We start from the raw sequence: 18,669 nt of genomic DNA, 5'->3' as shown, positions 1-18,669 counted from the left end.
ACCTGGGCCAGAGAGCTCAGGATTGAGTGGGCATATCTGTTGGGGTCTCCTCTCCCCGCTGTGTAGCCCTGGGAGAGGGGCCCTGAGGGGACAGACACGGGGTTTCCCTGCCCCTGCTCAGCCTCGTTCCCATTGGTTGGTTTGTGTTTCCCTGCGCGGGCAGAAGAACCCTCGGGTCCCATGACTGTAACAGTTCCTCGGCAGAGCTCCGGCCATGCAGCTGGAGAAATAAACATCTCTGAAACAGCTATCAAGAATCTGTCTGTCCATATATATTTCCTTTCCACAGGACTCCTGGTTTGATATATGCATGTTGCAGTATCCCCACTGCAACATAATGGTGGAGAATTGAGAGAAGAACGATCCCCGATCCCTAAGCGACTGATTTGTGTGAGTAAACCCTGGAAACTTTGGATTCCTCTTCTTGGTTTTGTTTTGCTATTCCATATCTAAACTATGGAGGAACCGTGGGAAGACTCTTGGCTCTCAGAGCCGCATATGGACATTTATCTTAAACTTAAAATGATTCTTGAACAACAATTTGTAAATTTTAGCTTGATTCAAGCTCAAAAAGAACTGAAATACTTCCTGGCATGGTTGTTTAAGAACTTTTTCTATGTTTCTTGGGATTTAATTCTTACCAAGGGCTTTTGGAAAACCGTTTGGACACAGTTAATATTGGAGTCAAAATATATGCCGATGGAAGAATATTTTCGTGAATATTATTTAGTTACCGAGACTGTTGAGCAATGTCAGCTGTGTCCTGGCGAAGGGAAGCCTGGCGCAGGGACCGTGCGACCCAGGCCACGTGCACCGAGTGCTCTGCGAGCAGCAGCGAGGCAGTTCCCGTGTGCGGGCGGAGCCACGCGAGCCGCAGTGTCGGTGGCAGAGCGAGGCGCAGCGGGAGCGGCGGGACCCGGCGGTGCCTGCCCGGCCCCGCCCAGCGCGTGGCGGAGCGAGCCCTGTGAACGCCCGACCCAGAGGGGCGGCGCGCGGGCAGTGGCTGGCAGCGGTGGCGGTGGAGCAGAGCCGTGCCCAGCCGAGACGCGCGCTGGAGCAGGGCGCGGGGGGGGTCGTCGCTTGGGGGCCTGGCAGAGATGCAGCGCCTGGCAGCGGCAACGAAGCTGCGACCAGAGGAGGCGACGCACGGAGAACTGAGCGGCGCGGCCCGGCCCGGCCCGCGCAGCCCCAAACGCGACCCCAGGAAGAGCGCGCAGGCACCAGCAGCCCCGACAATTCCAACACGGGAGCGACCGAAGGAGAGAGCAAAGACGCAGCGAGACAGAAAACAGCAGCCACTCGGAAAAAGGAAAAGATCATAGTAACTAAGATCTTAGGGATAGTAAAATGGTATAATGTTAAGCAAAATTATGGTTTTATAACAAGGTGTGACAACCAGCAAGACATATTCGTGCATAGAAGTGCTATTAAAAAGAATAACCCTGAAAAATGCATCCCAAGCTTGGGAGATGGAGAGGTGGTAGAATTCAAAATTATACAAGGTAGAAAAGGGTTACAAGCATCGCAGGTCACTGGGCCTGATGGTGTTCCTGTAAAAGGCAGTATATATGCAAAAAATCGTAGTCATGTTAGACAATATCTCCATTGTAAGCCCTCCCTACAGTCTCCCTTTCCTAATCCCACCTTCCCCTTTTATCCTATATCCTATTATCCCCAGTGTATTCCCAGTCCGTTTTTTCATCCATGGTTTCCCTCACAAAACCATGCTTTTGCCAATTGTTTCCCCAAAAATGCCTTTCCAATGCCGAGTGGGGGATGAAAAAGGGAAGGGAAGAAGTTAAACCCTCTCCTGCCTCAGTTTCCCCACAAAGCATGCTCAGAGAGTTCTGTCTCCCTTCTGTCAGCCCTAAGATGTTCCAGAGAATCTGTTTGGACATTTAAAGACTCAGGAGGGTAGCTTGTTTTGTTTTGAAACTGTTCTTGTTATGTTTATCCAGTTGTTTTCATTCTCCTTTTATTAAAATAAAACGGGTGAGGTGTTGGGGTCTCCTCTCCCCGCCATGTAGCCCTGGGAGAGGGGCCCTGAGGGGACAGGCACGGGGTTTCCCTGCCCCTGCTCAGCCTCGTTCCCATTGGTTGGTTTGTGTTTCCCTGCGCGGGCAGAAGGCCCCTCGGGTCCCATGACTGTAACAGTTCCTCGGCATAGCCCCGGCCATGCAGCTGGAGAAATAAACATCTCTCTGAAACATCTAGCAAGAATCTGTCTGTCCATATATATTTCCTTTCCACGGGACTCCTGGTTTGATATATGTGTGTTGCAGGATCCCCACTGCAACATATATCATGCACCAGCCTCTGGGAAAATTGAATGGTACAATGGACTGGTAAAAACCACACTGAAAGCAATGGGCAGTGGGACCTTCAAACATTGGGATCTACATTTAACAAAGGTCATCTGGTTAGTTAACACTGGAGGCTCCACCAATTGAGCTGGCCCTGCCCAGTCAAAACCTTCATATACCATAGAAGGGGAAAAAGTCCCTGTGGTGCATATGAGAAATGTGTTAGGGAAGACAGTTTGGATCAGTCCTGCCTCAAGCAAAGGCAAACCCACCTGTGGGATTGTTTTTGCTCAAGGACCTGTGTGCGCTTGGTGGGTAATGCAGAGGGACAGGGAAACACGTTGTATAACTCAAGAGGATTAGATTTTTGGGTGAGAATAGCCTGTAATGTTGAATTGTATAATGAAACATGGATTTAGAGGAAACATAAAGATTTTAGTCATAGGCTTGGGATTTCAGTTGTAGGCTTGGGCCCAGTAAGGGTTAATCAAAATAGTTAGGAGAGCTGGACCTGAAATAGAGTTTTAGATGTTAGTAACTGATTACCAAATAACCGATGATCTGTCATTTGCATGTTTGTTTAGCTGTGCTTAGAATAATGAGCAGAAACATTGGTGTATAGAATAAAGACAATTACCAATTTCCTCCCTTTGTGGGAGCCCATCCAAAAGTCACACAAGAAGAAACTTAGAGGTCACTAAAGCAATTAGAATTGTTAAAACTCAGAAAGGCATAAAGGTCAAAGTGAGGAAGATGAGTTACTTCATCTTTCTTAGGACCACTGACCCAATTCAAGACCACCGACTCAATTCAGATCACACACTACGCATGCTTAATGACATGTAAGCTCAGTTCCATACGAAGCGGAGAATGGGAGGTGTCAACACTATGAATATGCATTTTGTATTTTGGATATTCATAATATGTGGACATAAAAGGTATAATGTTTGCTTGTATCGGGGCCTGCATCTTAGGGAGCTATCCCACGCAGTGCCTGGCGCCAAATAAAACATACACTTTCTAACTTTAAACTGTTAAGAGTTTTTGTCCGTCTCAGTTGGATATCGATATTAGATCGATATTCATATTTTGGTAAATCATTTTGGCGACTCTGGTGGGACCCTGCTCTATCTCGCCGTGGGGCCAGGGGTCCGGGGACCCCCCTCGGGCGCCCGCCCCGCACTTTCGGGGAGAGGGGGCTCCTTGATCCTCTGACACCCTGGGGAAAGACCAGGACCTTCCGGAACCATGGACAAAGAGGTATGTTTTATAAAATTGAAGGGTACCTTAAGGAAGGCAGCTTGTAAGACACAGCGGGACGCCCTGTGCGAAGTGGAAGCCTGGGAAAGTTTGGTTGTAAGTGTCCGTAGAAAAAGGGTCTGTTTCCCAGGGAGGGGAACGGGGCACAGGGGCGCTGCCTTGGTCTTTCATAGAGGAGAGCCGGGCGCACAGCGTGAGTGGCCGTACGGCGTGTGTGTGTGTGTGGTCGCGTGGTTTTAACGGCGGTGAGAACTCCGGCTTGGTTCGTTCCCGTAGAGGGGAGCGAGGACCACGCGGTTGCACACCGGAGGAGTACGGGCGGTAGCGGCGGGAGTGCCGTCGGCTCCGGTCCGGTCAGTGGCTTAAAATCAGCATTGGCTTGTAGTTTGGGATACGAGTGGTGAACAGAGACTAACTTTGAGTGCTGTGCGCATGCGTTAGAGACGCGCCAGAGGTCTACAGGGACCTCTTTGGGTCAAAGAGTACGGACCCCTGGGCTGCGCAAGCGCTGTAGGGGTATGGTGGCTGGGTTATGCCAAAGGGTTATTTGGGACTGTGAATTAGCAGCGCGTTGTGTGTGTGTGTTTAGTTAGTTGGTATTTTGATTTGTGTGTATTTGAAGCGGATTAGCTACGTATTCGTGTGAAAAGGTTGTAAGAGTTTGCGTTTAGTGGAGTTGGCGGAAGGATTTTTGTGTTTGAGAGAGCAGAGGAATTTGATCTTTGTGTATGAGTTGTAAGAAAGGCATTAAGTAGTGTGTGTGAGTTTTGAGTTGTGTGAAGGGTGACGGTGAAATCTGATTAAGACATTAATGAAGAGTGGTAATTGTGTGTTTGAAAGTTGTTAAATTTGTGTTTAAAGGAGCGAGTGGAGCTAGTTTGAAGTTACGCCCGGCGTCACCTTGGCGACCGGCGGAGTGATTGGAGGTTGTAGCCTTGGATTTTTGTTTTGTAAGCCTTTAGTATATCTTGAAAAGTTTGATTGTAAGTGAGTTTAAATTTGGTAATTTGGTGCAGGGTAACATCCAGACGAAGGGCTAATAATTTTAACCTTAGCAGCGAGGCAGAGCGGCGTAGCGCGGAAGCGGCAGGGGCTAAACCCCTCCCCGCTCGGCAGAGTGAGCAAGGCGGCAGCACAAGCTGTAACTCGCCAGCTCGCCAGATTTTAGCGGAGCCTTGCGAAACCCCAGCAGAATATTTGCTCAGGGTTGCAAAAGGCTTGTGGTGGGTTTTATAATTTTAAAATTGTTGGTATAAGTGCTTTGAGTAAATTGTTTTAAGCATTTAAATGTGTGGTGTGAGTTTTATGTGCTGTGTGAATTTTTTTAAGATTTGAATAAAAAGAAGGGGGTTTTTTTGAGTGGTGGAGTGTGTGTGTTGTGAATTTTATTAACAAGCTTTTTGTGAAATTTAAAAATGGGGGCAAACAAAAGCAAAGAGGTTCCTAAGAGTAGCCCCCTGGGATGTGTTTTGACACACTGAAAAAAGATGGTGAATCACAGGGGTGCAGAGACCAAGAGAGAGCTTATTAAGTTATGCACCCAATGGTGGCCGCTTTATAAACTGGAAAGGGATGTGAAGTGGCTGCCTTCTGGTACACTGGATTATGAAACATTACTGCAACTAATGCTTTTCTTAGACATGAGCAAAAATGGCCAGAGATTGTTTATGCTGAATTATTTTTCACTCTTCGAAATCAACCTGAGTGATAAAAAGAGTGTGGGATCAGACCACCCTCTGATCCCTTGGTATTGGCTTTTGAAAAGGATAACAAAGTTAATAATGAAAAACCTAAGCGATGTTGCAGTGCATGTTCAATAAACCAGAGATGTACCCCATGCTGACAGGGTATATCAGGTAGAAGTACAAGAACAAGAACTGGCAGATCTACTTAAGTCACTCCCTAAAAAGGGAGATGGGGGAGGGGTAGCAAATGATACAGAATCACAGTTACCATCATCTCCGCCCCCGAACCCCGCTCCACTTTCTATTTCATCTCCCTCTGGGAAATCTATAACAACTAACCTGTACCCACCTTTACCAAGCAGTGACAGCGAAGAGGATGAACCACCCTCTCCACAGGGTCCTATAACATTAAGGACCCGGGAGCGAACTAAAAGAAATATACAAGCACCTTTAAGGGAAGCAGTAAATTATTAAAGGATTCCTATATTAGTTAAAATCCCCTTTTCTATTATAGATATAGAAGCCTGGGAAAAAGTGGCCAGAAATTACCGGAGTGACCCAATAGGGGCTGCTAAGAAATTTAAATTTATGGTAAAGCAACACAATCCTGATTGGGCTGATGTTCAGTTACTGCTTGATGCTCTAACTGAATCAGAAAAGCAATTCGTTATAAAGACAGCTGTGAATATGGCCGAGGATGATTGCAGGATAACACAGGAGGATGTTAAAAATGTACTTCCTCTTCAGGATCCAGAGTGGGGCCCTAATGAGCCAGATGAAATGGCACAGCTAAAAAGGTAGTGAGGATTCATAATAAAAGGGCTAGAAAGAGCAATCCCTAAAGCCATAAACTGGTCAGCCCTGTGTGCTATTAAGCAGGGTCCCTCTCAAACACCTTTTGAATTTTTAGACAACTTGCGAGATGCGATGCGTCACCATGCCACCTTGGATCCTGGATCGGAAGAAGGAATGCAGGAATTAGTACATTTATTTTTAGGACAATCCACAGGAGACATCTGGCAGAAGCTTCAGAAGATGCAAGGTCTAACAATCCGGAATCTAGAGACTTCGCTTAACGTGGCATGGAGAGTTTGAACAGAGGACGTAAAAATTAATAAGGGTGGTAAAAGAAGAAGAAGGAAGACTGGGCCCTACCCTAGGGGATCCTCTGGTTATAGTTAAACTAGGGAACAAAGAAAAGAAAGTGGAATTTTTAGTGGATACAGGAGCAACATATTCAGTGTTGAATAAAGCATTGATACCCATATCAAGTGATTATGTTGTAGTGACAGGGGCAACTGGTCAATCTGAAAAGGCATACTTTTGTAAACCACTGAAATATAAGTTGGGAAAACAGTGGGGAATTTATCGATTTTTATATATGCCTAACGCTCTGTCATAGGTTAGCAAGCATAGTCCCGGAAGGGATGTCCTTGCTAAGGGGTGCTTACAGCTTCCTCTGGGACCTGATAGAACCTATCAGCTGGCCAGTTTGAATATGGACAATTCTTTAAGCCACTTAAAGTTGTGACCGCCTCTGTGATCCACATTTAAGAATAGACAAACTCCCCCCCAAGCCCTCTCTCGTTTCCGGTGCTGGGACAGGTGGCTGCGGGCCCCGTGTGGGGGCCAGCAAGCCCAGCCAGGCCCTGCTCGGGCCAGGCCGGGCTGGGCCACAGCCATCCTGGAGTCAATGGACCTGTTCCAACCGTGGAACCCCCCCCCCCACTGCCTTGCCATGGGCAGCCGGAGCGGCTTGGCTCTCCTCCCTCTCCACTTAGATAAGAAACATTCCAGCTGCAAGGCCTAGGTGAGATTAACCCTTTTAGTGCTGTGAAGAGCTGAAAACCTGAGGGAAGAGAGAGAGGAGATGCTTAAAGCTGAAATTCTGTTGTGAAGCTATGATATATCAGAGTATCCTGTTGTAATTTCATGAAGATATGGGGGGTGGAGTGTTCAGCTCGTAAGCAAAAGCACCTGCGCTGAGATAGGCAGATGCTGACGCAGCTGTAATTTCATGAGAAGTTTGGACAGGGAGAGATGGAAGCAATGAGGACTTTTGTTCCAAACGGGAAAGGAGAAAACCTCAGTTCCTAGAGATGCTCCCAGAGATAGTCCTAACAATGAAGATGAGGAAGACCCTTTGCTCCCAGCGAAGGAGAAGGGCCTCTGTTTTTTGTTTCTGAACGGCTCAACCTTAAAATTGTACCCCAAAAAACTTCAAGAGTGGACCCTCGAAAGCAGTTGCGGGAAAAGCTGCAAGTCGGGGGAAGGGACTCACATGCGAGCAGAGAGACCTCTTCCTAAATGGACTGAACAATATTTGGTAGTGGGCGGCTGTCTCGTTGTGATAATGTTTTCATAGCACGAGCAAGAAGAGACTTCTCTTTCTAAATGGACTGAACAAGGTTATTATGGAAGTGGTAACAGACTGAACATCTTAAGGGTTGTCTTTTTACATTGTCAGTGGGAGAAGGGAGGAAGGTGGGGGGAGGAGGAGAGTTCTGAAGGTATGGTATAATTTTTTTTTTTTTTCCCCTCTTTTAGGTCTGTTAATAAACTACTTTATATTCTCTCAAGGTTGGTGCCCGCTTTGCTTTTCTCCTAATTCTTATCTCACAGAAGATAAACAGTAATGAGTATTTTGGACCAAACCACTACACGCTCCATCTGCACTTTTGGGCAGAGATCTGCTAGAGCAGCTGGAGGCAAAAATAATATTTAAAAATGGAGAAATCAGTTTGGAAGTAAAAGACCAACAATATATAGAGTTGCTGAGCCTAATGCTAATAACTAAAGAAACTGAAATAGTAAATGAAAAATTAAGATAATGAATTAAGTATTCCCTGGAGTATGGGCCTCTGATACCCCAGGGAGGGCAAAGGCTGCCCTGCCAATTCAAATTAAGCTTAAAGAAGGGAAATGGCCTGTAAGGGCCAAGCAATATCCCTTGAAAAGGGAAGACAGAGAAGGGATCAGGCCAATTATTAAGAGCTTTTTGCAAATTGGATTGCTAAGGGAGTGTCAATCAGATTTTAATACTCCCATTTTACCCATGAAGAAACCTGGTGGGTCATACAGGTTGGTACAAGACTTAAGGGCAGTCAATAAAGTAACTGAGGATTTGTACCCAGTGGTTGCTAACCCTTATACTTTGTTAACTCGTTTAACACCTGAACTAACCTGGTTTACCATTTTAGATTTGAAGGATGCTTTCTTTTGCCTCCCTCTCCATGAAGCCAGCCAGAAAATTTTTGCATTTGAATGGGAGAACCCCAAGAGTGGACGTAAAACTCAACTCACATGGTGTGTATTACCCCAAGGGTACAAGAACTCCCCTACTATATTTGGGGAACAGCTTGCAAAGGACCTTGAATCCTGGGAACCCCCACCGGGAGAAGGGCAACTGCTTCAGTATGTGGATGACCTTCTAGTAGCCACCCAGACCCAAGAGACATGCATGAACTGGACGGTAAGCCTCTTAAACTTTTTGGGCTTGCAAGGGTATCGGGTGTCCCAAAAGAAGGTCCAGATGGTAAAGCAAACAGTTATTTACCTGGGCTATGAAATAAGTGCTGGACAAAGAACCCTGGGACAAGAGCGCAAAGAAGCAATATGCCAGATCCCAAAACCCCAGACAGCAAAAGAGCTGAGAAGTTTTCTAGGTATGACAGAGTGGTGCAGACTGTGGATTAATGATTATGGGTCACTTGCTAAACCTTTATATGCATCGATTACGGAAGGAAACAAGAGCCTGCCGTGGACAAAGGAAGCAACACAGGCTTTCGACCAACTGAAGAAGGCCCTCATGTCAGCTCCAGCCCTGGGACTTCCAGACGTGAGTAAACCATTCTTTTTGTTTTCCCACGAAAAGCGAGGGATTGCCTTGGGAATACTGGCACAAGACTTGGGCACATATCGGTGGGCAGTAGCCTACCTTTCCAAACAGCTGGATGCAGCAGCCAAGGGATGGCCAGGGTGCCTCAGAGCCGTTGCAGCAGTGGCAATAAACATCCAAGAGGCACGCAAGTTTACCCTGGGCCAGAAAATGACTGTGCTAGTGTATCACACAGTATCTGCAGTCCTGGAGGCGAAAGGGGGCCATTGGCTCTCCCCTCAGAGATTCTTGAAGTACCAGGCCATACTGGTAGAACAAGATGATGTCAGAATTGTGATGACTAACATTGTGAACACAGCTTCATTCCTCAGTGGGAATATGGGAGAACAGGTGATCCATGACTGCCTGGAGACCATCGAGGCCACTTACTCCAGTCACCCAGATCTGAAGGACATTCCTCTCGAGGGCGCTGAGGCCTGGTTTACCGATGGAAGCAGTTATGTCATCAGTGGGAAAAGACATGCTGGGTATGCCGTTATCACCAGCCAAGAGGTAATAGAGTCTGGACCATTGCCAATGAACACCTCTGCACAAAAGGCTGAAATAATTGCTCTAACCCGAGCCTTAGAATTGGCAAAAGGGAAGAAGATTAATATTTACACAGACTCAAGGTATGCATTTGGGGTGGTTAATGCACATGGAGCCATCTGGAAAGAGAGGGGACTGTTAAACTCACAAGGGAAGAGTATCAAACACGCACCAGAGATACTAAAGTTGCTGGATGCAGTTCAGTTACCTGAGAAGGTAGCTATTATGCACATTAAAGCACATCAAAAGGTGAGTTCTGAATTGGAAGAAGGAAATATGCTGGTGGACAGAGAGGCAAAAGATGCAGCCAAAGGTGAAGTACCCAATGAAAAGGTAGAGGCAACATTAATACCAGATGGAAAGATTTGCCTTGAAGGTAGGCCAGAATACAACAGGAAAGATAGGAAACTTATAAAAAAGGAAAATGCAAGTTATAATGAGGAAGGATGGGCTGTAACTAAGGATAACAAGCTTATAGTACCTCCTTATTTGTTGTGGTCACTGGTGCAGAAAGAACATGAGAAAACACATTGGGGAATGGATGCTTTGTACAATTATTTGAAAGATAGGATTATGGCTAAGAGATTGCAAGGTGCAGTGATACAGGTAACTCGCCAGTGTGGTCTTTGCCTCTGAACTAATCCTAAGAATATTCCAAAACCTAAAGTTGGACAAATTGGGAAAGGCTGAGGACCTGGGCAACAGTGGCAAATTGATTTCACAGAGTTACCCAGAAAAGGGGGGTATCGACACCTATTGGTACTAACAGATACCTTTTCAGGATGGCCAGAAGCCTTTCCCACTAGAACAGCGAAAGCTCGAGAGGTGACCAAAGCATTATTGCAAGAGATCATACCCCACTTTGGAGTTCCAGTCACCATGTCCTCAGATAGAGGGCCACATTTTATTTCAAAATTTGTACAACAAATCCGTCACCACCTGGGAATAGACTGGAAGTTACATACTCCATATAACCCTCGGTCTAGTGGCCAGGTAGAAAAGATGAACCATTTGATTAAGCAACAAATTATAAGATTGGGACAAGAAGCAAATTTGCCTTGTCTCCCATTAGCATTAGTGCGGATTTGAACAAAACCCAGAACAAAAAAAAAAAAAAAAAAAAGTTAAGTCCATTCAAAATTTTATATGAGAGGCCATATGTAGTTCAAGAGGGAACTTCACCCATTCAGGTGGGAGAAGAAACCCTGCATAGATATATGGTGGCCTTAGATAGACAACTCAGAGAAATTGAAAAGTATGTGGCTGGAGCCCAAAGCAGAGAATTAGATGGGCCAGTACATGATGTACAACTTGGAGATTATGTGTATGTTAAGTCTTTTGCAGAGAAGCAAAAGACTGGAACCGCAGTGGGAAGGACCATTCCAGGTACTCCCCACCACCTTCACTGCAACCAAGATCAAAGAGCAGAAGGCCTGGATTCATCACTCCTGAGTGAAGAAGGTCCCTGAGAGAGTTTGGGAGGTAACACCAAGCGATAATGAACTGAAGTTGAAGCTGACCCGAAAAGGCGATTGATGGATTCAGTTATGATGGACATTATGTGGAAAGTTGGGACTTTACTAATTATTCCTACAATTGTAACAAGAGTTAAAGCAGTACCACACCAGTCTAACGCGACTGAAATATACCGTTGCCAAGGGAAGGCATATGATCCTCACTTTCGGAAGGCTTTGAACAAAATGCTCAGAGTCACAAACGCAAGCCTGTGGGAAGGAAGGGATGTTTGAAGATGTAAATATGTATTTGTGCAAGATAGGTTTCATGAGGCTTACCATCCGCCCATGAAGCTTATCCTGAATGCTGTCACAAATGCTTGAGCAAGTTTAGACTTAAAATAGAGGGGTGTGCAACAAAAGCATATGATTAACAAATTGACCACAGTAAGGAGCGACTTAATTAAATTGCAGCAATCCTCCTTGCTGGTCCTGGGTGATAACCATTGGAAACTATCCAAAATATTACCAGATTGGGAAGATACAGAAGAACAAGACCATGAATTGAACTGTATTATACCCCTCTGAACATAGAATGTGGGCACGAGAAATTAAAAGCCAGTGGCAAACCATTAAGGGAACAGTTAGGGTACATATGTGGAAGGATTTTAGGTAAAGACATTTGTTTGGACACAGACCAAAGCATTTGCCACTTTGAGGTGCATTCAATTAACCAAACAATGCGGCTAGTGTATACCAGAAAAGGTTGCGTCTGCCTCAGGATGGCATGTCCCACCATAACAATAGACATTTGTCTCATCATTGGTGGGATGTGCTTTTCGGATGGTCACCAACAACAACTGGTATACTCAATGCCTTGATTCATCCCATTATTGTGTTGCTCATTCTAATAGGCGCAAGTTGGATTTTATCCGTGGTGATGCTTGTTTGGTATTGGAAGATGCTGTGGAGAATAGCAGCCTTGACATCACTATCCAAAGTGTATGGTTTTGTCTTGAATGAGAAAAAGGCTGACCGTGCGGCTTGGATAAATGAAGAATCTGTGTATTGAGTAAAAGAATTTATGCACTCTTAAAAGAGAAGTGGGGAATGAAACATAGATTTAGAGGAAACATAAAGATTTTAGTCATAGGCTTGGGATTTCAGTTGTAGGCTTGGGCCCAGTAAGGGTTAATCAAAATAGTTAGGAGAGCTGGACCTGAAATAGAGTTTTAGATGTTAGTAACTGATTACCAAATAACTGATGGTCTGTCATTTGCATGTTTGTTTAGCTGTGCTTAGAATAATGAGCAGAAACATTGATAAGTTGGTGTATAGAATAAAGACAATTACCAATTTCCTCCCTTTGTGGGAGCCCATCCAAAAGTCACGCAAGAAGAAACTTAGAGGTCACTAAAGCAATTAGAATTGTTAAAACTCAGAAAGGCATAAAGGTCAAAGTGAGGAAGATGAGTTACTTCATCTTCCTTAGGACCACTGACCCAATTCAAGACCACCGACTCAATTCAGAACACACACTACACATGCTTAATGACATGTAAGCTCAGTTCCATACGAAGCGGAGAATGGGAGGTGTCAACACTATGAATATGCATTTTGTGTTTTGGATATTCATAATATGTGGACATAAAAGGTATAATGTTTGCTTGTATCGGGGCCTGCATCTTAGGGAGCTATCCCACGCAGTGCCTGGTGCCAAATAAAACATGCACTTTCTAACTCTAAACTGTTAGAGAGTTTTTGTCCGTCTCAGTTGGATATCGATATTAGATCGATAGTCATATTTTGGTAAATCAATAATATTGGTTGCTGAATGGCACTGCCACTGTATGTCATAACTCCCATGGACAATGAATTTGGTTTGTTCCAGATACATCACTCATGAGCTCTTGATGCAACAACCAGCCAACAGCACACCAGCCCTCCTGTCCTGGAAGACATCTAGGATGGATAGAACTCAGAGTCATGGACATAGAATCAGCAATAAGAAACCCTATGTTACTGAAGTCTTCTAACATAGGAAAATCTTCCTCAAATTTGAACTGTTGCAAAGCTGACTTACATCAATGGAGCAACATAAAATACACTTTGTGTAGCCCTAAATTTAGGCTAGATAACCCAAAATATTTATCTAAAAGTCTTAGAGGGGGTTTTTTTGCTTTATTCTGAAGTGACTGTAAACAAAACCAAGTCACTAAGTCATAATATTAGTTATAGGAATGCACAGCAAACTAAAAGCTATTAGGTTGTACGAATTTAGACATTTCCTTCCTCCCCCAAATAGGGCAGACGTTGCTGGCTTGCCTATACCAACAGAATAACCCACTTGCTGATCCCATATGTATCTGAACAGATGCTCAATTTGTTTATTTGAGGCTAATCTATTTTCAGGGCTGGCTCTAGAAACATCACATCTATTGTTATTATGCTACATAATGCTTATTATTAACAGCAACTTATTTTGACTATTTAACCAAAACAGCCAATACTAGTCACACTACAGCCTTGCATATTTTTTTGTGCTAACTGTAACTTTGTCTAGAAATCAAAGCAAATGGCGGACCCACAGGGGCAGCAGCAGTCTTACTTCACAGAAAGATTCAACTGCATATCTAATCTGTTAATATCAGCTCAAAGGGATACCAAGACAATACTTAAAGTTTAAGATATCTATAGACAATGAAGACATTTTAAAGCAATATGTTCTATTAATCACTTTTTTTAAAATTAGTTTTTTCAATAAAAATTTATGGGTTTGTTAGCTTGTATAACTATTTCAGTTTTTAAGATGACCATCTACTAGGAAAACCTGATACTCCCATTGGGATTCACATTTGAAATTATGCTGTTAAAATTAGATATATTAGGAATTCACATCTTAAATGAATTTATTTATAATTCATGAAGTCCCCAATATTATTGCAATTAAACTGTTTTTCAGGTCAAATGTGATCCTTAAATTAGAACCAGCATATTATATAAAAAACCAAAATGGAACTACAAAGAATTTTAAAATTAGGTGGCACACTGGCTAGAAGATCACTCAGAGCTTTTTAACTCACGTTTTGCATTTCCCTCCCGAAAACAAATATCTTCTGCCTCATCAGCAACTAAAGATTTAAAGCTCAATTTCAATACATCAATTGCACTCTTACATATGTAATCAATTTTTTTTGTGAGGCTTGCAGTTACCAACTGCACAAAAAAAACCCCTAACATGATGTCAAGCTGCATATACTGAGTTTCAGAGAAATTTTATAGAAAATGAAGTAAGATCTGAATATCCTTCAGGGACCTTCATCTTTTCAAGTATTTTAGCATAGCAATATCTACATCCTTCACAAATAGGGGAGACTGGCTTTATCGATATCTGCCTTATGCTTTGACCACACCTTTCCTACGATTTGTAGCCTCCCAGTCTAAACAAATTAAGTCCTGGTAAATACTCCCATGGAAAGCCTCCAAAAAACTGAAGCGCTGCAGGAAATAGTGTCAATGATTCAGTAGGTGCCACTGTCTCTCTTGAAACAAAGGCACAATGAGATACTAACTTTCATAAAAACTTATAACAAAGACCCTAGCAATTCAGAGTTATCAGACAGTACTACACTGAAGCACGGCAGAAGCTGTGCTTTATTTGTAGCGGAAGTTTTGTACAGTCTAAAGACGTGGCTTTTCTAAAATTAAGAGATCATTGCCATAGCCTACTCGCTGTTTCTAAAGCCAATTTTAGATCAAGATAGTTATTGGCACTATAGCACCGCCACGTAGGTGACTGCATGTTTTCTACAGTTGTACTAGTTAGCCAGCGAGCCTCCTATTGCCAGACTGAGTCAGCTCAACAGGGCAACTCAGAATTACGAAACGAGCTATGTCTATCTCCCGGGCCGGCTCTCAGCATCGCAACAGGGAGGAGCCGTGGAGGAGACGACGCAGAAGGTTTCTTCACCACTCCCAATAGCCTGTTATCAGCGGCCCTCCACAAGGCCAGCCAGCCCCGATAATCGCCCAACAGCACCGAGAACAGGTCCGACAAGCAGAAGCTGCTTTGTCATCGCGAAGGGCCCTCACCCTCCAGTGTGGGAGGCGGAAACCACAGACCAAGGCTCTTGCCCCTGGCTGCGCTCCCCACCTACCGCCCCCAACCCCTCACCTGCTGGATGCTGCTGGTCTCGGGCACAGCGAACTCTTCCTTCTCCTTGGGAGTCTTCACCGTGATTTTGATGATTCGCGGCTGGGCAGCAGCGAAGCCCTGAGCGGAGGACTCAGAGGAGCTGTGGGCGCCCGCGGAGCTCTCCGCACTCTCCGACATTGCAGGTAGGGTCCAACTCGCTCCAACCGTAAGGTTCCAAGCGAGTCTTCCGCGCCACGGTCTCAGTCTCAAAGCGGCGGACAGAAACAACCCAACTGACCCGCGGCGCGCACTGATGACGCCCCGAATCGAGGAAGTTACTAGAAAGGGGGAGCTGTCTCCCCGGGCGTGAGTCCGCTTTCAGTGCGCTTGCGCGCTAGGGGCGGTAGTTTGAAGATTTAAAATCTGAAAAAAAGACAGTGACAAATAGTTCCTTAAATTGCCATATGGAAGTTTTAAATTTATTTTCGATATAGTTAGGTGACTTCAGCACTCTAAAGATCCAAATAAATACATTAAAAATGTTATTATGAGTTTTAGAATATTAAAGTGTTGATGTCCTACATATAATTACACTATTACTTGCATATAGCATAATGCAAAATTATATTGTATGAAGTAACAAAGCCGAATCATGACCTGTATAACTTACATGTTAAAAAGGGGGAGAAAAATTACATACAGCTCATGAACCTATGTAAAGAGAGATCATAAAATTGCCTTTTGCTTGTAAGTTACTTGTTTAGCATCAGCTTAAGGGTAAAACTTAATATCTCAAATAAAAATCTTTTACTACTTTAAAACTATAAGTACTATGGAAGCATTCCATAGCTGGGAATCAGATTTTCCTCAAACTCGGACCAAAAAAAGACACAAAAAAAACCCCATTACCACAGCACCACCACCCCCCTTAACCCATACTTAAATTTAGTATCACCAAATTAGGTCCTTTCCCAAAACATTAGTGATTTTCCTATCCATCAGATAGTAAATTCCACGTTCATATCCCTGTTTTAATATCAAATATAGGAATGGCTTTGAATTCTAGAGTCAAATGTCCTTTCTTCCTTATCCTTTGTTGGCTTGGTCTACTACTGGGATAATTTCATATAAATTATTTAAATTGGTTCAATAAATTTTTACTAAACCAATTAAAAACCCGTGAAAAAGTTTTAAAGTGCAAAATGGCTAAAGCCTATCCCAAATTTTGTCTGTCCTAGGGCTTCAATTTGTTACAATAAAAAATATTTCAGGCATATTTAACCACTAAGCCTTTCCTTGGTCACGCTGTTTCCTCCTCCACACATAATTTGACCCTACAAAGTGTTGAATTCTGATCCAGGAGAGCGCTTTGATACATGCTAGTGATGCATTGTCCTATTAACTAGTAGATTGAGGGCCATTATGAAATAACATTTTGCACTGCAATCAAGTAGTGCTTTCAAGCAGAAATCAAATCAAAGGACAAAGAGATGTTCCTCATCCATGGCTCTTAGTTTATATGCTATCTTATGCTGGCTATATCATTTTACACTGCTGTATGGTATTATTACTTTGAATACAGTTTGTACTGAAATAGCACAAATGCTACCTGCTTTAACTTATTGAAGATTTACAAATTTTCATGTTTACAAGTCAGATGTGAGAATTAATAATCTGTTATTTACTAAGAATACCCAAGGGACAAAGAATACAAATTAATAAAAAGCCCTTGAGTAAGCAAAAATGAAGGTTTAATGGTTTCATAATCTTAATTTTGGTACAGATAAATGAAAAAGGGAGTTTATTTGCCTATATTGAAAGTGTCAAGGTAGAAAATACCCTGAAACATGTCAATGTTTGTGTATTCAAATTGAGATAGTTCAGAATACATCTTATATACAATGCATAGAAAATGAAAATAATCCAGCAAGGCATTTTGAATTCTTACTCTTCCATAGGCTGTTTTTATTTTGAACTTCTTTTCATTTTTAATTTCTTTACTCTTGGTTTTATTTTTTACCCACTTCCTTCCTCCTGTGCTTTTATTTCCTCTTTCTATAATCATTATGATAGATGGGGATGGAGTAATCCTGGTTACACATACAAATTGGGGGAAGAGAGGTGGGAGAGCAGTCCTGCACAAAGAGATCTGGGGGTTTGGGTTGATGGTGAAAAGAGAGAAATCTTGCACAGATCTCCTTCCAGTGAAGTCTCGACTTCAACAGCCAGGTCGGACCACTAATGTGAACTTTACCAGGTGCTATAAATATTTATTAAAAGTCAAATTCTGAGCATTCTTCCATATAATTTAAAATACTTTATATTCCTAATAATTCCAAATAATGTAATTTTCAAATTTGTTTAATTGTTTCTTGTTAATACATATCCGAAAAGAAGAAAATTCTGCCTTCAATCTACTTCAAGTCAAGCATCTTACCATTTTTCATTTCACCTTAATTCCCAGCTCTGAATAGACATCTCCAGTTTGTGATTTTTTTCCAGAGGTAATTGATTTCATCAAATGTTGTCACTTAAATTTGCAAAATAACTGCACAAACCAAAATAAATTGAAAACCTACATGCTACACACAACTGAAAATGAACTCGCAGTGACCAGCGAATATTTTGCATCAAGATCAAAATACTGGCTCAAGCCAAATTGAACCAAATTGAGAATATCAGTAAAAGATTTTGAACCAGTTTAGCTAAATTCAGTTTAAAGTCATACCTTAAGTTAAAATGAGACAATTCTGAGTTTAGACAACGTCCCAGGTGGTATAATTACATTAAAACTTACAACCAAGATCTCCAAAGTTTTGCTATAAACTAGACATAACATTACTTATATTTCTGAACATTAAACCCCGAAGATGATACATTCACCTTTCATGTTTTTCATGCACAGGGGAAGAAAGAAAAAAGTATTGGGCTGTCCTGAGCAGGGCCAGGAGTTGGACTTGATGATCCTGATGGGTCCCTTCCAACTCATCTTATTCTATGATTCTTGTTTAACCCCAAGTAGCAACTAAGTACCATGCGGTCACTCACTCACTTCCACCTCCACCCCAGTGGGATGGAAAGGAGAACCAGAAAAAATCCTAAAACTTATGAATTGAGATAAGAACAGTTTAATAACTGAAACAAAGTAAAATATAATAATAGTAATAAAGGGGAGAGAGTGATAAAACCCAAAAAAACAAGTGATGCACAATATAATTGCTCTCCACCTGCAGACTGATACCCAGCCTCTTCCCAAACTGTGATCAGCCCCTCCTTCCAGGTAACTCCCCCAGTTTATATACTGAGCATGACATTCTATGGAATGGAATATCCCTTTGGCCAGTTCAGATTGGCTGTCTTGGCCATGCTCCCTCCCAGCTTCTTGTGCACCCACCCACTGGCAGAG

General features: G+C 43.1%; 1 protein-coding gene and 1 long non-coding RNA gene across 2 annotated transcripts in view; both read right to left on the bottom strand.

Annotated features, from left to right (window-relative positions):
• The window catches only part of LOC116437352 (ubiquilin-1-like), a 59,493-nt gene extending 44,032 nt beyond the window's left edge, over positions 1–15,461 (bottom strand). The window contains exon 1 of the mRNA XM_032095022.1: positions 15,303–15,461. Coding sequence (XP_031950913.1) covers positions 15,303–15,461 — 159 coding nt within the window. The remainder of the gene's footprint in view (positions 1–15,302) is intronic.
• LOC116437354 overlaps positions 1–18,669 on the bottom strand; it is a 400,531-nt gene that overhangs the window by 215,502 nt on the left and 166,360 nt on the right. The gene's annotated exons all lie outside the window — the stretch shown is intronic.

The sequence above is a fragment of the Corvus moneduloides genome, chromosome W (genome assembly GCF_009650955.1).
Source record: "Corvus moneduloides isolate bCorMon1 chromosome W, bCorMon1.pri, whole genome shotgun sequence".
In the NCBI taxonomy this organism is placed as follows: domain Eukaryota; kingdom Metazoa; phylum Chordata; class Aves; order Passeriformes; family Corvidae; genus Corvus; species Corvus moneduloides.
This window is presented reverse-complemented; position numbering and strand designations above follow the sequence as displayed.